The sequence below is a fragment of the Macaca nemestrina genome, chromosome 15, assembly GCF_043159975.1.
Source record: "Macaca nemestrina isolate mMacNem1 chromosome 15, mMacNem.hap1, whole genome shotgun sequence".
In the NCBI taxonomy this organism is placed as follows: domain Eukaryota; kingdom Metazoa; phylum Chordata; class Mammalia; order Primates; family Cercopithecidae; genus Macaca; species Macaca nemestrina.
In genome coordinates this window covers 93,941,423-93,963,329 of record NC_092139.1, presented here as the reverse complement: position 1 = coordinate 93,963,329, position 21,907 = coordinate 93,941,423, and the positions used below count along the sequence as shown (strand labels likewise).

General features: G+C 44.9%; 1 protein-coding gene across 11 annotated transcripts in view; it reads right to left on the bottom strand.

Annotated features, from left to right (window-relative positions):
- The window catches only part of LOC105495710 (seizure related 6 homolog like), a 215,873-nt gene that overhangs the window by 22,275 nt on the left and 171,691 nt on the right, over positions 1-21,907 (bottom strand). For 9 of the 11 annotated variants that reach the window (XM_011765435.3, XM_011765436.3, XM_011765437.3 and 6 more), the window contains exons 10-12: positions 21,076-21,272; positions 13,735-13,929; positions 10,394-10,585 (exon numbers count right to left, since the gene is read on the bottom strand). In XM_011765435.3, the coding sequence (XP_011763737.1) occupies positions 10,394-10,585; positions 13,735-13,929; positions 21,076-21,272 (584 nt within the window). The remainder of the gene's footprint in view (positions 1-10,393; positions 10,586-13,734; positions 13,930-21,075; positions 21,273-21,907) is intronic. The other 2 variants (XM_071080314.1, XM_011765442.3) reach the window with 1 other exon arrangement.

Genomic DNA, 21,907 nt, shown 5'->3' with positions numbered 1-21,907 from the left:
CCACCACACCTGTCCTCTTTAATATATTTTTGTAAATTTCTATTTACTTGTTTTTCTATTTAGATTGCACTATATAATTTAGCCTCACTCTAAATAATAATAGTCTTATAATCAGAGGCTTCACATGTCAGTTTTAATTTTTCTAATTTTCTAAGCCAAATGACTCACAAAAAGTTCATCTGGACACTGTTTAAAGCCGCATGGGTACTCCCGTAATGTATCTAATACTCCTACTCCTCGGGAAATGCAGCCCGGTGCACTACACTTCATCGTTTTTGAACTCCTAGAGTCCAGAATACACTCTCCGGTTTTTTTGTTTTTTTGTTTTCTTTTTAGACTGTAGACTCTGTTACTCCAACATTCCATCCGTGTGCTAGGAGCTGGGTGTGAAGTAGTGAATTAGAGAATCATGGTTTCTGTTCTCCCAGAACTCAGTCGAGTGGGGAACAGAGAGCAGTTATCGGGTCATTGCAACCCAGTGTGATCTCAGTTGTGCTGGAGAAAGCGCAGAGGAGAAGCCTCACTTTCCCTCCCCCTGGTGGGGGAGGCTTTTTCTTGTTGACATTGGTGGCTCCCTTCAGAGAACACAAATCCCTATTGTGTTACCTGCAGTGCAGCAAAATGACCAGCAGGTGGCAGTGGCAACACAAAAGAATTCCCCCAAGAACCTTTCCCTGGAAATTGTCTTTGATAAATTAACAGATTAATTAATACAACACACATTTATTGTACACCTTCTGTGTGCCAGGCATTGTATGCGCCGGGCATACAATGATGAGCAAGGGGAACATGGTCCCTGCTTTCAAGTAACTTAACGCTAAATCAATCCTCTATGTATTCCACAAGTATCTCTTGGTACCAAACCTGTGCTAAACACGGTCCTCGCCCTGGGGAGGTAGAAGGTGGATAAAGTATAAATCATTAGACCTGGATTTGTAAAGGAGGATATTGACAGCTGACCTAGGAGCAGGAGCCCCAGGCTAAGTGCTAGAGTGGCCTTGGGTTATCCTGTGCCCTGGCTCTGCCCCCTATGATATTTTAATTTAATTAGTCACCCAGAGTATTCTTTTTTAAAACTCTCCAGGCGATATTAAAGTTTGGCAAGGACTCAGAACCACTGCTTTGGTGTCCTGGCATGGTTAACATATGAACTCATCATTTAATTAATTTCCAAAATATTTGCACAACCATTCTGTATTAGATGATTTGCATATATTATTTCTCATCCTCCCGCAAAGTCCTTGAAGGTAATAACAATCATGACCAAAACAGCCAACATTTACAATATTTACTGAGTGCATTCTCTGAGCCAGATTCCATTCTGAGTGTTTTATATCTATGAACTCATTTAGTTATCACAACAACCCTAAGACACAGATGTTACATCTTCATTCCTAATTCATTTTATTTTTATTTTTGAGACAGGGTCTCACTCTTTTACCCAGGCTGGAGTGCAGTGGCATGAACGCAGCTCATTTCAGCCTTGACCTCCCTCTCACGTGATCCTCCCACCTTAGCCTCCCGAGTAGCTGGGACCACTGGCGTGCACCACCATGCCTGGCTAATTTAAAATTTTTTTATGAAGACAGGGTCCTGAGGACCCTGAGGTTACCCAGGCTGGTCTTGAACTCCTGGCCTCAAGTGATCCTCCTGTCTCGTTCTTTCAAGGTGCTGAGATTACGGGCGTGAGCCATCATGCCTAATCATCATCCCCATTTTATATCCAAGGCAAATGGAGCACAGAACTGTTGGGTAACAAGTCAAAGGTCACAGGCTAATTAGTGGTATAAATAAGATTCAAATCCAGGTGGTCCAAATCTGGTCTTAACCACTGCACCATGCAACCATTTTACAGATGAGAAAACTGAGGCTCAGGTGGAACTCACTGGTGAAAATTCCCCTCAAGCAGGAAGTGGCTGAGCTGCGAATTGAGCTGAGGATTCTCTAGCTTTCAAGTCAGCCTGATTCGATTTTGACCCAGTCCTCAGTAAGAGTTTGAAAACAAGGCCGGGCGCGGTGGCTCAAGCCTGTAATCCCGGCACTTTGGGAGGCCGAGACAGGCAGATCACGAGGTTAGGAGATCGAGACCATCTTGGCTAACACGGTGAAACCCCGGCTCTACTAAAAAATACAAAAAACTAGCCGGGCGAGTTGGCGGGTGCCTGTAGTCCTAGCTACTCGGGAGGCTGAGGCAGGAGAATGGCTAAACCCGGGAGGCGGAGCTTGCAGTGAGCTGAGATCCGGCCATTGCACTCCAGCCTGGGCGACAGAGCGAGACTCTGTCTAAAAAAAAAAAAAAAAAGAGAGTTTGAAAACAATGTCATATGGAATTTTTCCCCAGCAGGAACCAGCTCTTGGAAGGCATTTGTGTGTATATTCAGTGCCTAGAAGATGGCAGAAAAGTGAAAGGAATAGGAGCTTGAATTTGAAACTGGAGGCCTGTGTCTGCTGCACCACCTTGAGTGAGTTGCTTATGTCTCCGGACCCCATTTTTCCTGCCCATAAACGGGCTGGATCTTAGCTGAGACATGGCTGAGCAGTGACATGTAGTCACACTTTGAAAGAAGATCATCTAAGGCAGATTTTCTCAACTTAGACAGGGTTTACATTTGGAATGGATAATTCTTTGTGGTGGGGGCTGTCCTGGGCACTGGAGGATATTGAACAGCGTCCCGGACCCTGATCTGCCAGAAGCCGGTAGCACCCCTCTTCCTTGACAAGTTGTGACAACTCATAATTTCTCTAGAAATTGTATTGACACATGTCCTCTGGGAAGCAAAATCGCCTCTGGTTGAAAACCACTGGTCGAATGTTTTAAACAATTCGGGTTGCAACTGGTGTAACTCCAGCCGTTCTCTCCCAGGAGTGCAAATGAATTGGACCGATGGCCTTATAGATCTAATCACAAACCTACCCTCATTTCTATTTTCTTTTTCCATTTTCCTCCGTCTTTAACAATAGGAGAAAATGTGTATTTCTGGAGCACATTTGAACAACATGCTCGAAAGCCATCCCCTAGTAACAGTTACAAATGGTTTGCGATATACCCTACAAGTAGTGGAGCTTTGAAACAGAGTGGTGATTAGCAGCTGATGTTAATTGAAGACTTGCTATGTGCCAGGCACACCATTAATTAAAAGCCTTTATCTTTATGATTGTCTTGTTCGTGTTTCAATCTTTCTGATGAGAAAGCTGGCTTGTATAAAGTCTTGGTGCTTGTAAGAGGCAGGGCTGGGGTACAAACCTAGATGTGGCGGTTTTGAGTGCTGTCCGTGTAATAGTAGGCACTTCCATTTTGTAACAAAAGGCCCTTCTTTTACCCAAATCCCCGAGGTTATCATGGATTTCTCTGAGAGACCGCTTTCCCAGAGACAGAGATTTCTAAATGAGGACAGGCACTCAGCTAACACTGGACATGCTGGTTAAGACGTGGCCACAGGAGACGGCTCAACAGTGGAAGCTCCTACTGTGGCCACAGTCTGGCCACAGCACCTGTGGGCTCTGTCCGGGCTGGGAAATCCCTGTGTCTCGTATCCCAGGTGTTCTGGGCTCAGGGCTGTGATGAACGAGGGCCTTCCCGGGGAATGGCTGTCTTTTAAGCAAGCTAAATGACTCCTGGAGAGTCACCCATAAAACCCTGGCTGGATTTGTCAGATTCTTGTTACTTTTAGTGGTGTGGTTTATGTCTCTGGGATGGGTACCTCAGGAGTCGTCCACCACGTCCCTATCAAAGAGGGGAAGTTGCAGCAAAGCGGAGGTGTGATAAAGACCACATTCGTTTTGCTAACAATATCAGCAACAGTAATAGTAACATTGTTTATTGAGCCTCTTGGGCCTGGGGGATTCAAGGATCAACTGGAGACAATCCTAGCAAATGAGTTATGTGTTTGATTCTATATATTTAAAAAAATTATTTCCCTTTCTTACTCTAGGGAATGTGATTCTACAAACATATAAACAGATCATTTCAATAAACTGCAGCAGCTGTGGTGACAGATGTCACTGTAGGTTCCATGGGAATTCTGAGGAGAGGAACACCACCCAGCCTAGGGAATCAGGGAGGACTTCCTGGAGGAGGTGATATTGATGATTCCTTCATAGACCTGTCTCTCCACCCTCCTTTCCAAATAGGCCCCAGGTTCCATGAGAATGTGGGTCATATCTGTTTATACTTTACTGTTTTTTCCAGGGACTAGTGCCAGGGTTCCCAAACTGTGCACCAACGTGACCCAGGATGCCACCAGGAACTCACAGGGGTGCTGTGGGATTTTTAAAAAGTTCTGAGGGCCGGGGCCGGGCACAGTGGCTCACACCTGTAATCCCAGCACTTTGGGGGGCCGAGGCGGGTGGATCACAAGGTCAGGAGATCAATACCATCCTGGATAACACGGTGAAACCCCATCTCTACTAAAAATACAAAAAATTAGCCGGGCGTGGTGGCGGGCACCTGTGGTCCCAGCTACTTGGGAGGCTGAGGCAGGAGAATGACGTGAACTTGGGAGGCAGAGCTTGCAGTGAGCCAAGATCGCGCCACTACACTCCAGCCTGGGCAACAGAGCCAGACTCCATCTCAAAAAAAAAAAAAAAGTTCCGAGGAAACACAATGATATGTTGGAAAAAAAAAAAAAAAAAAAGAGCTCGAGATAGTTCACCGTTTCAAACATTATATTGCACCACCTTTTTTTCGATGATGACCCATCATTGCAAAGTTGGATTTTTTTGTGGTGCTTGTGCTAAAAAGCAAGAACTGTGACAAAATCAACATGGAACAGGAAATTAGGGTGGTGAAGTCCCATCTGATCCTAACGTTTAAGAAGTTTTGCACAGCCCAACAGGAATACACATCCTCGTAGCAGCAATTGTCATTATTATTATTATTATTATTATTATTAGAGACAAAGTCTTGCTCTATCTCCCAGGCTGGAGTGCAGTGGCGTGATCTCTGCTCACTGCAACCTCTGTCTCCCGGGTTCCAGTGATTCTTCTGCCTCAGCCTCCTGGGTAGCTGGGATTATAGGCACGTGCCATCACACCCAGCTAATTTTTGTATTTTTAGTAGAGACAGGGTTTCACTATGTTGGCCAGGCTGGTATTGAACTCCTGACCTCAGGTGATCTGCCCGCCTCAGCCTCCCAAAGCGCTAGGATTACAGGCATGAGCCACCACACCCGGCCAGCAATTGTCATTATTTCCATAATGAAAAAAACCATTTTTCTTTTAATGTATGTGCATTACTTTTTCAAATGGCTACTACGTTGTGAAGAGATAACTATTCATTCAGTTATTTGTACCTAACTGTTTAATAAATGGAATTGTTGGGTGTTTTGGCCTAGGAAATCTCTGAAATAATTCATGCGACACCAAGGGTATTGTGAGTTGAGAAAGTTTGGGAACCTCTGTCCTAATGTGTGCCTGCATATAGGAGGCCTGAACAACTGAGTAAGTTGAATGACTGAGCTGCTCCCAACAATCCTTCTTGGTAAAGGGTATTATTTTCTTTCACAGATGGGGGCTCTGATGCCCAGAGAGGGCAAGTTACTTGCCCAAGGTCACACAGCAGAACTGGAGGGTGTGTTTGACTTTGACACCCAGACTCTTCCCTTTAGCTCTGCCTGACCTGTGTGTTCTAAAAGTGTCCTGGGGTAAATGGACTAGGATTAAAAAGACATGGCTTTGAGTTCCAGGGGACCAAACTATGGCTTCGGGCAAGTGACTGGGCAAGAGGTTGTAGACACCCAGAGCTTATGCAGTTTTCTTTCCTTGTTTTCTTTTTTCTTTTTTGTTGAGACTTCCTCTGCCGCCCAGGCTGGAGTACAGTGGTGTGATCTCTGCTCACTGCAACCTCCGCCTCCCAGGCTCAAGCGATTCTCCTGCCTCAGCCTCCTGAGTAGCTCAGATGGCAGGTGCCCACCGTCAAGCCTGGCTAATTTTTGTATTTTTAGTAGAGACGGGGGTTTCACCATGTTGGCCAGGCTGGTCTGGAACTCCTGACCTCAAGTGATCCTCCTGCCTCAGCCTCCCACAAGTATTGGGATTACAGGCGTGAGCCACCGCACCACTGGGCCCAGCGGCTCATGCAGTTTTCCGTCTGCTTCATGAACTTCTTGGTGGAAGATCTTTGTCCACTCTTAAGCACCAGAGGTTTGCCCAAAAGCTGAACCGTAGAGTGATGAGGTTGGGAAGATGCTTTTGGGTTTGGTCAGGCTTGAGTTACAATTCTGGTCTTCCTTTCTGTTGCGTGACCTCAGGAAAGCTACTCACCGTCTCCAGTCCTTCTTTGCCTGCTTTTAAGTGGACAGGCATTCACCTATGCAATGTCTGTGAGGCTGAACAGTGTTAGTGCCAGGGAAAAGGTCAGCCTACTGAAGGGGCTCATCAAATCGGTGCTGTTCCTTTTGTTCAGTCGACAAAATGTTTCAAAGCTGTTTTATGTCCGACAGCCTCAACCTTAAAAATGCCTTCAGAACCTAGACTGCATCCTCCCTCTTACTCAGGAGCTGCGCTGCCAGGATCTGACCATCTCTCTCCTCCTGTGTTATCTCCCATCAGCCTCGCCTGCTTGTCACGTCGCTGCCACCACACGCCGGGCTCTTCTTCAGGCTTTTGGGAGTACTGTGTGTCTCCTGACACCCCGCGTGGCTCGTGAACTCATTAGCATGGGTGTCAGGGAAGCCGTCTCTACTCAGACTGCGGATCCAACGCTGAGATCTCAGGGAAAAGCGTCCCCGAAGGGAGGGAGGAAGGCTTGCCTCTTGGAAATCCAGCAGCAGCTGCCGCAGCTCAGAGGGTCTTTAGAGACTGGGTCTCATTGGCGAAGTGCTTTTTCTTTTTTAAAAAATGATGTCTCCACCTTTCAGTATTTTAATAGAAGCTTTTGTTTTAAGCTTTTCATCTCTGGGTCTCTGCAGCTGGAGTTACTAAAGTGGCTGCTTCTGATCACTCTTGTAGTCACTAGAAGGAAATGGGAATGGCACTCACGTCCTAGGGCTGCCCTTGACAAAGGACCACAAACGGAGGGGCTTGGGACAGCAGAAACTTATTGGCTTGTAGTACTGGGAGGCTGGAAGTCCAAAATCAAGGTGTCAGCAGGGCCATGCTCCCTCTGAAAGCTGCAGTGGGGGGATCCTTCCTTCATGCTCCCTGGCTTGCAGCTGTATCACTCCAGTCTCTCCCTCTGTCATCCCGTGGCCTTCTCTGTATCCGTGTCCCCATCTGTGTTCAGATTTCCCTCTTCTTACAAGGACACCAGTCATTGGATCGACACCCATCTTAATCCAGTATGACCTCAGTTTAACTTGACCACATCTGCAAAGATTCTATTTCTAATCAAATCCACAGTTACAAATACTGTGGGTTAGGACTTCAAAGATGCTATGTCCAATCCAGGTCACAGTTACAGATACTGTGGGTTAGGACTTTGAAGACCCTATTTCCAGTCAAGGTCACAGTTACAGATACCATGGGTTAGGACGTCAAAGACGCTATGTCCAATCAAGGTCACAGTTACAGATACTGTGGGTTAGGAATTTGACATATCTTTTTGGGGATGGATTGAACCTATAACAGGAACCAACCAATGTGGACTTGGCCCAAGGTTCTGGAGCTTGGGGACGAAGTGTGGTTGTGGTTAAGGGGCTAGGGTTAGTACGTGTGTATAAATACATGCACACGCATACATTCACAAATATATATATATATAGTGTCTAGAAATGTGTCTTACACATTCAATGAGAGATGATTCTTGTTATCTGTACTTCCCTCTGATTATCAGTTTCCTTAATATATGCGTATATGCATATATATGTACACATGTACACACATTATATATGCATACATATACACACATGCATACACATTATATATGCACGCACATGCACACATATGTATATGCATATATACACATGCACATATATGTACATGCATATATACACACATGTACACGTGTTATATATGCACATATATGTACATACACACATATATGCACATACACATGTAACATTACATATGCATATACACACGTTCACACATGCATATGCATATACACACATACATACATATTAGATATGCATATATACACATATGTACACACATTATATATGCATATACACATATACACACATATGTACACACATTATATATGCATATACACACATGTACACACATGTATATGCATATATATACATACACACATTATATATGCATATATGCATATGCACACATATATGCATATATACACCTATGTACACATATTATATATGCATATATACACATATGTACACATATTGTGTATATATACACATATGTACACACATTATACATGCATATATATACACATGTACACACACTATATATACACACATACACAAAAGCACATGTTTACAGATATGTGTAGTGTGCTTAGCAGTGTGTCTTATACATTCAATAAGTAACTCTTGTTCTTATCTGTACAGTGGGGGCAGTTGCATTTTATCTCTAAGTCATCCTGCAGTTGTATTCTATCTCTCAGCTTCCCCTCAGCTCTGAAATTCTGGGACTCTGACTAAAAAGACAGATGGAGACACAGGGCTGTGTGGTCCAAGAATCCCTGTTACTTGTGGAAACAGAATAATAAAGTCTGCCTTTTTGAGAAGAGAAAATAAGAACACAGAAATGGAAAATTTTCTCTCACAAGAAAAGGATCAGATGTTAAGGGAAATCTGGGAAGTAAGTACTGTGGGCCTAAAACTCTTCATTCTTTTGGGGTCTGTAGAGTAAAGCCCTTCTGCGGGCTGAGGAAGCTGAATTTATGAACTAGCAAACGGGAACTTGGCTTTGGCTGGCTCATGAATAGAGCAGAGAGGAAGGTCTCTTGTGAGTTTGAATTTGGCTGTGCCCTGTCTTCAACGAGAAGTGACAGATATCTCTATTTTTATTTTCCTGCCAGGAATAAAAGAGTTAATGCATGCGCCATTCTTAGAACGACACCTGGCATACAGTAAGTGCTCAGTAAGTATCAGCCTATCCAATGAAAACAGATAAAGACTTTCTTGCTTTCTGGTTGCCTTTCTGCAGTTTGCTCATCTGAATTGTAGAGCTGCTTGTTAGTGTGGTCATCGAAATTTGTGAAGCCTGTTTTAGGTAGTTGTGAGAAGTCACAAAACATAGCCACTATAGGAGGTGGCCAAGTCTATAAATTGTACACAGTGTTACTCACATCAGATGTAGGGGAATTTATAATCAACTTACAAGAATTCTATTTTTTCTTTTCCCTTTTTTCGCTCCCCCCAGAGTTAAATTCTTGGTTCTTCAACACTATCAAGACCTCAGTGTGGCTTCTGGAGTTTGAGCTGGCTGTATTCCAAATGGAGTTGTTCATAACACACTAATTTAAAATATTAGTGCAGCTGACAGTTTCTAACCCCCAAAATACTGTGTAAGACTCTGCTCCTTCCATATAACTTCATGCTTTCTTTATGCAATGACTGTGAACGCTGTTTGTACATCAGAATCCCTGGAGAGCTTTGAAGTAGTATCCTCTTCTTTTTGCACCCAGGTTAGAGTGCAGTGACACAATCACAGCTCACTGCAGCCTTGACCTCTCGGGCTCAAGCAATCCTCTCACCTCAGCCTCCTGAGCAGCTGGGACACCAGGCACACACTACCGTGCCCGGCTAATTTCTGTAGTTTTTTGGTAGAGACAGGGTTTCGCCATGTTGCCCAGACTGGTCTCAAACTCTTGGCTGCCTTGACCTCCCAAAGTTCTGGGATTACAGGTGTTAGCCACCACACCTAGCATAGTATCCTCTTCTTAAAATGAAACCAGTGAGGCCAAGGCCGTGGCTCACGCCTGTAATCCCAGCACTTTGGGAGGCCAAGGTGAGTGGATCATTTGAGGTCAAGAGTTCAAGACCAGCCTGGCCAACATAGTGAAACCCCATCTCTACTAAAAATATAAAAATTAGCCAGGCATGGTGGCATGCGCCTGTAATCCTAGCTACTCTGGAGGCTGAGGCACAAGAATCACTTGAACCGGGAGGTGGAGATTGCAGTGAGCCAAGATGGCACCACTGCACCCCAGCCTGGGTGACATAGTGGGACTCTGTCTAAAAAATAAAAATAAAAATAAAAAGAAGGAAAGAAAGAAACCAATGATACCATGCACCTAGGGCTACTTGAGGAAGAAAGAGTGACATTTGGTAGAAGACTTAGAGCAATGCAAGATAAATTTACCATAAATGTTATAGTATGTGTGCCCCCAATCCGTATTAGGTACTGTTGTGCCATAGTAACAATAACAAAAGTCCCTATCGAAAGGTAGAATGCTTTCTCCTAGCAGCCCAGCCTCCCATCGTGAACAAGAGGAAGTGAATCTGCTTCTACCTACTGGGGACCCAATTCAACAAACAGGACTCACAAACGCAGTGGGGCAGGCGAGACGTCCAGATGGGAGTCCCTGTTTCGCGGCTGTAGCAGGTCAGAAGAGAACTCCCTTCAAGCACAAAACCAGGGTTGCAGGTGTATTGGATGGTGGTCCCCACCAGCAGCACAGGATCCGAAATTAAGCGGGTCGAATGATCCACCTCTCCGGGGTCGGTACAATACATAACTACACGGGATGAAACCAGACCAAGTGGACGTCAGACCTCTGGATGACCGTGGGTTTGCTGAGAATTACAGAATGATTTAGAAAGTTTCCTAACTTGGCCGGGCGCGATGGCTCCTGCCTGTAATCCCAGCACTTTGAGAGGCCGAGGCGGACGGATCACGAGGTCAGGAGATCGAGACCATCCTGGTTAACACGGTGAAACCCCGTCTCTACTAAAAACGCAAAAAATTAGCTGGTCGTGGTGGCGGGCGCGGTGGCGGGCGCCTGTAGTCCCAGCTACTTGGGAGGCTGAGGCAGGAGAATGGCGTGAACCCGGGAGGTGGAGCTTGCAGTGAGCTGAGATCCGGCCACTGCACTCCAGCCTGGGGGACACAGTGAGACTCCTCAAAAAAAAAAAAAAAAAAAAAAAAAAGGAAAGAAAGAAAGAAAGAAAGTTTCCTAACTTAGTTCTTTTCCTTTTTGGAAGATAATGTATCTTTTGCTTGATAAAGGTGGCTGGAGAATAGGCCAGGAGAAAATAGCCTTGAATTTAATTCCTCCTTTTCCTCCTTTAAGAATTTGCCCAAAGAGATGGGGCGCAGTGGCTCATGCCTGTAATCCTAGGACTTGAAAGGGAAGACAGAGGTGGATGAATCGCTTGAGCTCAGGAGTTCTAGACCAGTCTGGGCAACATAGCGAGATCCAGTCTCTACAAAAAACACAAAAATTAATGGGGCATGGTGCCATACACCTGTTGTTCCAGCTACTCAGGAGGCTGAGGTGAGAGGATCGCTTGAGGCTGGGAGGTCAAGGCTGCAGTGAGCCATGATGGCACCACTGCACTCCAGCCTGGGCAACAGAGTGAGACCTTGTCTCAAAAAAAAAAAAATATATATATATATATACACACACACACACACACACATACATGTACATATATATGAATTTGCCCAAATAATTTGCATCAGGGTCCAAAGACCTATGTATAAGGTTGCACATTGCATTATTATTTGTAGTTTTTTTTTTAAAAAAAGGAAACACTGCAAATAGTTTAACAGGGAAATAGTAAAGTATCATGGAATAGCCATCCCGTGAAATTCTGAGCAACTGTTAAAGAGAAGAAAATGAGGGGGAGCCTTCACTGCTTTCTCTGCAGTGCTGGAATATAGTAAAATAAGTATTCATTACTTTGCACATGAAAAAATCAATATAGATAAAAGGAAAACAATAAACCAATTAAAAGAGAATAAGTTGGACAACATGTATGATATGAAAAGATATCCACATTTCTGAGCTGAAAAAAAGCAGATGCAGGATTTTTAAGAATGGACCTGCTGGGTGCAGTGGCTCATGCCTGTAATCCCAACTCTCTGGGAGGCCGAGGCAGGAGGATCGCTTGAGGCCAGGAGTTTGAGACCAGCCTGGGCAAGATAGCAACACCCCTGTCTCTGCAAAAAAAAATGTTTTAAATTAGCTGGGTGTGGTTGTTCACGTCTGTAATCCCAGCATTTTGGGAGGCTGTGGTGGGAGGATTGCTTGAGTCCAAAACCTTGAGGTTATAGTGAGCTATGGTTGACATATGACACATATATAGATGTCTATGTGTGACATGTGATGTATGTATGATGTGCATGTACACACACACAATTGAAGCAATATAGAATAAATTTTTAACAGTGGCATTATTTCCAAAGAGTAACATCATCAAAGTTTTTCACCTTCTATTCTATCATTTTACTACTGCTTGGGTACTATAAGTAAGCATCGTTACCAATGTCATTTTAAGATATGGCTATATATGTCTTTCAATGTCAAGACAGGAGTTTAGCCAATGAAAGCTGTTAACAGCATCCAGTGATTTCTATGGGGAGACCATTGTGCCAAGGGGTTTTTCTGACCTCATTTCATCAGAAGAGAGAACAACAGAGGTGATTTGGTGGGTCTCCTCTGTCTTGGATGGAGGATAAGTGAGAGACCCAGCATGGAAATGCAAACAGTCCCACACAGAAGGGGCCCAATTCAAATTTATTTGCTCCACTTTTGGTCTTTTCTTGGCAAAAAATGAGGCAGGTAAGAAGACTTCTATGGGGAACCAGTTCATGTTCATTCCAATCTCTTAAAATGGTTAAATAATAATGATTTTTCCCTCCCTCCCTTCCTCTCCTCTCCTCTCCCTTCTCTCTTTTTCCCTCCTTCCCTCCCTCCCTCCCTTCCTTCCTTCCCTTCCCTCCCTTCTTTCCTTCCCTTTCCTCCCTTCCCTCCCATTCCCTTCCCTCCCCTCCCCTTCCCTTCCCTTCCCTTGTCTTCCCTTCCATTTCCTTCCCTTCCTTCCCTTTCCTCCCCTTCCTTCCCTTTCCTCCCCTTCCTTCCCTTCCCTTCCCTCCCTTCCTCCTTTCCTCCCTTTCTCCCTTTCTCTCTCTTTCTTTCTCTCTCTCTTTCTTTCTCTTCCTTCCTTTCTCCCTTTCTCTCTCTTTCTCTCTCTTTCTTTCCCTCCCTTCCTTCCTTCCTTCCTTCCTTCCTTCCTTCCTTCCTTCCTTCCTTCCTTCCTTCCTTCCTTCCTTCTCTCTCTCTCTTTCTCTCTTTCCTTGCCACCCCTCTCAACAGGGTTTTGCTCTGTCACCCAGGCTAAAGGGCAGAGGCATAATCACAGCTCGAACTCCTGGGCTCCAGCAATCCTCCTCTCTCAGCCTCCTGAGTAGCTAGGACTACAGGTATGTCCCACCACACCCAGCTAATTTTTATTAGTATTTTTTAGAGATGGTGTCTCACTGTATTGCCCAGGCTGCTATCAAACTCATGGGCTCAAATGATGCTCCCACCTCAGCCTCCCAAAGCACTAGGATTACAGGCACAAGCCACTACACCCAGCCAAATGTTCTTTTTCACCAGGCTACATACACTCCCCTTCACTGGAGTTCACACCACTCCCTAATGTCTCACACACAGCTTATCTCACTCATTTACATTATGGGCCAGGTTTCTGAAGGCACCTGAGTCTGTGATCCCACTGACGGTTATAAAATGACATTTGTGAGCAATGCTCGTGAATTGGTGGGGTAGGGGGAGTCCAGATTCTACATTAAACAGCTCCACGGCACCCACCCAGAAAAGATCCCTAGAAGGGATTTGCCACCCAGGGACCTAGGGGAAGGACACAAGACCACTCTTACTTTTCTCACAAAATGGGGGGTCGCTGCTCCAGCTGAGGTCCCACTGGCAGGTGAGGGTGTCACTGCCCACGATGTCGTAGCCGGGGTCACACTGGTAGGTGATTCTGGCTCCCCGCACCAGCTCCGTGTGAGAAGTGGTTTTCCAGCCATTCTGGATCTCGGGTAAATCTGAGCAGGAGTCATTCCTTGACACCTCTTTAAAAGAGAAACGTCAGCCTTAGATGGGAGAAGCAGTCTTATTCTTGGGGCCTCCTTTTATGAAGGCTAGAGGGATGAGCGAAGAGAAAAGAAAGCCTCTAGAAATGAGCAACACGCTTCCAAAATCACTTAACTGGCAAGAGCTCGTCGATAGTGAGGCTTTATGGTTACCTCTCTCTGGGGGTCACTGAACTCACTGAACATTGTCCTGGTTTGATAAAACCAGTCTAGGATTTCGAGTCAGACAGAATCCTAGCTCTGCCACTTACTAACGGTGTGACGGGGAGACAATCGCTTTTTGACTCTGCAGCTCAGGATCCTTGACCTTTCATGAGGGAGTAATTATAACAGCATCTGCCTCACTGTGGCTGCTGCTCACCGGATGTCACTGGATGACTCTCGCCTCCGAGGGTTTACACTCTTTTAAAATTTTTTTATTTTTGTTTTTTATTTTATTTTTGTTTTTCATTTATTATTATTATTATTATTGTCATCATCGTTATTTTTACAGGCAGGGTCTCTGTTGCTCAGGCTAGAGTGCGAGGGTGTGATCATAGCTCTCCACAGCCTCAAACTCCTGGGCTCAAGTGATCCTCCCACCTCAGCCTCCTAAGTAGCTGGGACGACAGTCATGTACCATCACGGCCTGGCTAATTTTTAAAAATTTTTCTGTAGAGATGAGGTCTTGCTATGTTGTCTGGGCTTGTCTTGAAGCCTTGGTTGGGCTCAAGCAATCCTACTGCCTGGGCCTCCCAAAATGTTGAGATTACAGGCATGAGCCACTGTACTCAGCAGAATTTACACTCTTGTGTAGTCCTCACCAACACTGAATAGGAGATTGGAAAAGTGGCCCTGGGTGGCTTCCGAGGTTAGGTCATAACCACATTGAGGTTCTCCCCTTGCTCTCTTTTGAATCACTCGTTTCAGCAGAAGCAGCTGCCATATTGTGAGGATGCTCAAGCAGCCCTCCAGAGAGACCCACAGGAAGAGAAACTGAGGCCTTCTGTCAACAGTTGGCATTGACGTGCCAGCCACATGTGTGAGCCGTTTGGAGGTTCATCATCCAGTGCTCATCAAGCCTTCAGATGACTGCAGCTCTGGCTGGCATCTTGACTGGAGCCTCATGAGAGACCCCAGGGCAAAGCCATCCAACTCATGCTACTCCTGAATTTCTAACCCAGAGAAACTGCAAGATGATAAATGTTTACTGCTAATTTGGGGTATAATCTATGACACACCAATAGGTGATTAATATGCTCAGCTTCATCCTAAGAATACCTATAAATCCATGAGTTTGGTGAATAAGTAATATATGCATTTTTAATATTCATTAAGAGAAATAATTAGCCATCAAAATAAAAACAAGCTGGGCACAGTGGCTCCTGCCTGTAATCTCAGCACTTTGGGAAGCCAAGGCAGGAGGATTGCTTGAGCCCAGGAGTTTGAGATCAGTTTGGACAATATAGGGAGACCCCTTCATCTCTACAAAAACAATAACAAAACTAAAAAATGAGCCAGGTATGATGGCAAGTGTCTGTAGTCCCAGCTACTCAGGAGGCTGAGGCGGGAGGATTGCTTGAATCCAGGAGTTTGAGACTGCAGTGAGCCATGAAAGCATCACTGCACTCCAGGCTGGGTGACAGAGTGGTACCCTGTCTCAAAAGAAAAGAAAAAAAAAAACAATTTGAACAAAAATAAATAAAAATAAACCATTGGTATATTCTTCAAATCCAATTGCATATCATTAGTGAACATGAAGCATACTCCAGAAAATGCTACCCGCAGCTTATTACTGTGTCTTTCTCTGTAATTGCTCTGTTTTTCTCCTACAAACTCTTGTTACTAAGGTAGCAATGCATGGAAAACTATTACTATTCTTGCTTCAAAGTGCCCACTGCACAGATTTGGAGGAGCGAGCTAATTATGTTGTATAATTAATTTGCAGTTCTTATGTGCTTCTGGGGAACGCAGAGCACCTCCGCCGTCTGCAGGAAAGTCATTCTGAGAACCAAGCAATGGCTTTTCCCGGGATTTCATCATGATTTTATTTGGGGAAAGGAGATCTCATGGGTGTCTGCAAGAAGAAGGGTAAGAAAATAGCTTCGAGAATTGCTTGGTGGGGGGACAGGAGCCTCTATTTTTAGGCCTCTGAAAAATCAGCCAAGCCCTGGATTTGGGACGCAGCTGCAGATGCTCAGACTGTGGATGAAAGGGGAGAAATGGGAGCAGACACCAGAAATATGGTCTGCCTTGAGCCAAATGCTTTGAGACGGAGAAAGGCTTGCTTGTCTGATTTTTCAATACGGGCCACCACGGCTTCACGCTCCCGTGGGACCTCCTGTCTCCTTGGTGGCACCCACTGCATTTGTAATTTCTCAGTTGCTGCCACGATACAGAAGAAGCTTGGCTTAAATCTTGTCCCCACTGTTTACTAACTGGGTGGCCTTGGCTAAGTCACTTAACCTTCCTGTTCTTCAGATCCCGGGGCCTGTACCCCAGGGACCCTGATTCAGGAACACGCATTTTTACCAAGTACCCTAAGTAGAGGTTTCTAGAATGGTCCATCCCCATGGGCCCTTGTTAACTTTGCTAAGAATTAAAAAACTGCCCTATAACCTTCTTGTTCTTCGGATTCAGGGCCTGTACCCCAGAGACACTGGTTCAGGAACATGCATTTTTTTTACCAAACACCCTAAGTGGAGGTTCTGGAATGGTCTGTTCCCATGGGCCCTTGTTAACTTTAGTAAGAATTAGAAAACTGCCCTAGGAGTTGGAAGACTTCTTTTCTAGTCTTCTTTCTTTTTTAAAGAAATGGTGTGACTCCAGTCATGCCCATTAACTGCTCTAAGCCTCATTGTTCTCATCTGCAGAGTGGAGTCAATAATTATTGCATTGCCTATTCCAATGGGCAATGTGAAAGTTAAGTAACATGCAGGATATGATGATGTTGTGTGAACACTAAGATGAGTTAGATGGATTCATTTGTTTGTTTGACTGAGATATTATGAGCATCTTATTAGACGCTAGAAATACAGGGATCTGAAGTCATGGTTTCAGTCTCATGGTCAAGATTAGCACCAAGATTCAATTTTTGTGCAAAAGAAATGCACAAATGCACTTAATACACACCACCATCTACCATTTCATGCTCATGGCAGACATCACTAATCAAGCACAGCCTTCTGTTTGTTTGAATCAGGTGGAAACCTCCCAATCCTCAAAACAGCACTCCAGGGAGCCACTGTCATTTGATTGGAGTTGACTTACAATATGGAGCTTAGTTATTATCCTAGACTCAGAGGAATAAACACACAACAAATAACCAAAGTCTTCTCAAAAAGTACTGCTTACTTGCCTCTGTTTCTTAATCCCTTCCATCCCATGCATTTGGCCAGAGACAGTGGGCAAAGAACAAGAAACAGTGAATGGGTCTTTGCATCTCTCTGTTCAAAGGTGAATTCTGGGAGGTAGAAATCACATTCCAGAACCATGTAGGCCCAGAGTCTTCCTGTGGAAGGCTCTAATTGCAATCATAGCAGATAAACTTTGGCCACCTTCCAGAGCTGGGCTTAGGCATTTAGGTCAATATAGGAGCTTCAGAATTCTCTAGTGACCACAGGAACCCCTGACCCTACCATCTGATGCATCCATTGAATGGGAGTTACATATGTGTATGGTAAAATCTAGATCCAGAATGGTAAATACCCTTTTCATGCCCATGGCAGGCATCACTAATCAATCATGACATTCTTTGCCATAGACTTTAGGCATGACCTCCTTGGAGTTCTTTCAACATGGTCTTCAACATAAGTAGTAAGCAACTGAGTGGCATCACAATTAGCTAGAACGGTCTGTTTGCCATTCTTGTAAAATTAACTGTGTGTCTCTTTAACAGGAATAACAATCAAGAGCTGTTCTCTCTTTTTTTTGTTACCCAAACTAGCCAAGCTGTGTATCCTTGAAAAACATTCTCTGCAATCCTTTGCCTGCCTCTTCCCCAGCATCAGCTTGTGATCCTGATATTGTCTATTAATGGGACTGCCTTTCTCGTTTCCACTAATGCCTTAAGGGTAGGGAGAATATTCTATTCATCTCTATATCCTGGTATGCAGAGCCTACCAAATAGGAGGTGTCAAGGGATTTTTTTATGAACCAAATCCTCTGGAAAATGGAGATAATGCATTTGAAGATAAAATAAAATAATATATGTTAAAGTGCTTGCCGACTGTAAGTTGTCATACAAATCACAAAAAGTTTCAATTTCAATTAACAAGAACACTTCTTCTTCAAGAAAGTGAACACTGGCCAGACTTTCTGGTTAACCTTGATCAGCCTTGGATAGAGTCAGAGTCAGATTTTTTTTTTTTTTTTTTTGGCATCAAGCTGAATGCAGGTTTGGAATACTGACTTGGGCACTAGGGGAGATAAATGAGCAAAACCATGACCTCATCTTTCAGTGGAGAGGGAGAGGACATCTAAGGAGAGAGACAGGAGCCAGGAGACCAGAGATTCCTCCAAAGGCAGCTGAGTCTGGAGGGTGTATTGCCTGGACAGCCAACATGAGTTATCCCCTGAAGCCCAGGGCACTGCCCAGAAAAGAGCAGGGAACCCACACAAAATTGTAGCAATAACATTCTGAAAATATTTAGCAGCACAATCAAAGGTAAAAAGGCCCCTGGGAAACATAAAAAAGAAGATCAATACTCGTGTTAGCCTCTCTGAGAGGAGGACATGTAGCAGGCAGGGATGAAAAATGTTCACCATATAGAAATAAAAACACAAGAAATGTACTTTGGCATGCATGAGGCTTCTTGAGACAGCCCATGGTCAAGGGGGTAGCTTGGTTTTTTAGGTGCAAGTGCTGGTACAGAGGACAATTCATATTATTAGGTTGGCGCAGAAGTAATTGCAGTTTTTGCAAATTAAAACTCCAAAAACCGTAATCGTTTCTGCACCAACCTAGTTAGAGACGGACAATTCTTTTTTTTTTTTCTTTTCTTTTCTTTCCTTTTCTTTTTTCTTTTCTTTTTTTTTTTTTTGAGACAGAGTCTCGCTCTGTTGCCCAGGCAGGAGTGCAGTGGCACAATCTCGGCTCACTGCAACCTCTGCCTCCCAGGTTCACACCATTCTCCTGCCTCAGCCTCCTGAGTAGCTGGGACTACAGGTTCCTGCCACCACACCCAGCTAATATATATATATATATATATATATATATATATATATATATATATATTTTTTTTTTTTTTAGTAGAGACAGGGTTTCACTGCATTAGCCAGGATGGTCTTGATCTCCCGACCTTGTGATCTGCCCGCCTCAGCCTCCCAAAGTGCTGGGATTACAGGCGTGAGCCACCGCGCCCGGCCTAGATGGACATTTCTTTAAGTGAAGGGGGAGAAAGAACCAAAGACATGGAATCTTGCTCCAACCACAGGGTCTTTGGTGGTAGTGGCGGTGGCAGAGGGCTAGGTAGGATGAATTCTCCTTTTCTCTGCTCCATCCTGGAAATCAAGATGCCAATCGAATTCCTGGGAAGTGCAAGCACATTTCCTAATCACTGGCCGAATCCTGCCCATTGAAATTCTTGGGGTGCAACCACCCACCCATTCTTCTGGATGTCAAAGGATGCTACGTCTTAATTACCCTCTGTGTCTCCCAGGTTCTCCGCTGCTGCCCAAAATGTTGGGGGTGAAGGAAGCTTTGGAGCTGGGAATGAGGAAGCGTGGATGGGAGCTCAGCTCTGACCCTGATGAGAAACCCTTCATCCTTGGTTGCCCAGGGTTTCTTCTGCTGGGACACAATAGGGCTGGACCAATTCCTCTGTTAGTGCAAGTCTCTTCTGGGGCTGGGATGAGTGGGACTTCATGGTGTCCCAGTCCTCTGACATCTGGGAATGTTGGTAGTTCGGACTAGAGTGGTGACCATAGAAAGATGGGGACACGTGCTTGGATTTGAGACCTATCGTAACAGTGGAGCTGAGAGGATGGATTGGATATGGGGACAAGGAAGGAGGAAGCAGCCTGAGAAACCAGGAGAGCTGTGGTGTCATTTCCTAGGATTGGCAGACAGCAGGGGATGCAGTTGAGTGGTGGTGGTGGTGGGCAGGAGAAGAAGTCATTCTGTTTTGCCATGTTAAATCTGACATGTCTACTGGATGGAGGCAAGGGAGGAGTTGGCAGGGAGTTGGACAGATGGATTTGGAGTTTAAGGTCAAGGTTGTAAGTACGAACCGGTCAATGGATATCGGTACTGTTTAAATCCATGGGACCAGATGAGGGCATGGAGGGACTGAGTCTAGCCGGAAAAGAAGATACAGTCCAGGATGGAGCCTGGGACCCTCTGGTGTTTAAAGGTTGAACAGGAGTGGGGGATAGAGCCAATAATGAATGAGGGAGAGTTACAGGGTGGGAAATGAGAAGGGAAGAGTGTGATTGGATGAAAGCACAGGAGGGGTTATGGGAGTGTGTGAGCTTAGCTTGAATTTGATAGCATGTTTTTTTTTGTTGTTGTTTGTTTTGTTTTGTTTGTTTTAGGATGAGTGGGAGAGACACGGTTTGGAGGCCACGTTGAGGATCAGGAAAGACACCTCTTGCATCTATAGCTCCTAGAGTACATGAAGTGGGAGAGGAAGACTGTCCTTGTTCAACGAGGCTACAGGAAAAGAAGAGGCCTTAGAGGAGAGCTGAGCTTCAGTTCAGGCCAGAAGGTGAAGACACTGTTTGAGAAGTTGCACAAATTGGGAAGAAATTAGGAAGTATGTTGATATAAGATCTCAGCTGACCACAAATGAAACATGAGGACAACAGGCTCTCAGCTGACCACACATGAAACATAAGTTATGAGGCACTGTTTACTAAATCCTGGTATCAACCTTGTGGAATAGGTATCACTATTCCCATCTTACAGATGACAAAAAGAAGGCTCAGAGAGGTTCAGTAACTTTCCCAAGGCCACACAGACCTCGATGACCGTGCTGGGGCTCAAACCCTGGTCCTCATGACTAGAGAGCCCAGGCTCTTAAACATGACTGTGCCAACACAATGAAAAATCAGTGTAGTACAAAATTACCAAATAACCTAGAGGAAACCACCTTACCCTGCATCTAAACACAAAGAAAAAATAAATTGACCAGATGAGACACCTACCTATGTAGTTCATGATAAATCCCTGGCCCTTTCCAAAGATGAGGCCAGCAGGGTCCGAATGGAACTGGATGGTTAAGTCTGGCGTGGAGGAGTACAGCTTCTGGGGGCCACTGTTCCCAAGGTACTGCCCCAAGATGTGGGGCATGACCTCGTCGCCATCGTAGATGGTCAAGATGTCACTGTTGCTCAGATTCAGGCTTGGAGGACAGAGAAGAGGGAGAGTCATGTGAAACAGAGTATGGGAATTCAATAAGCCCTTGATTAACTTTTTCAGGCAATACACAATTTCTTAAGTGTGTATGTGTCACGCCCTAGACTAGTTGTCTTACCCCCAGGCTGAGGGTAAGATTGGCATAGACTGCAAATGTGACACAGAGATTCGTAAGTCATTCTTTTTGAGACAGAGTCTTACTCTGTCACCCAGGCTAGAGTGCGGTGGCACAATCTCAGCTCACTGCAACCTGTGCCTCCCAGGTTCAAGCAATTCTCCTGTCTCAGCCTCCTGAGTAGCTGGGACTACAGGTGCACGCCGCTATGTCTGGCTAATTGTTTTTGTATTTTGTAGAGATAGGGTTTCACCATGTTGCCCAGGCTGGTCTCGAACTCCTGAGCTCAGGCAGTCTGCCCACCTTGGCCTCCCGAAGTGCTAGGATTACAGGTGTGAGCCACCGTGTCCGGCCATCAATTGGGTTTTTGAAGACACATTGATGCAATGGTTTTGCCTGCATGGGACTCATTGCAAAGTCAAATGCTGTAAGAAGAATCACCTTCAAAACTCCCATTATCAGCAACCATTTCGTAGGTGACAACTCTGTGTTAGGCACCAGCCTAC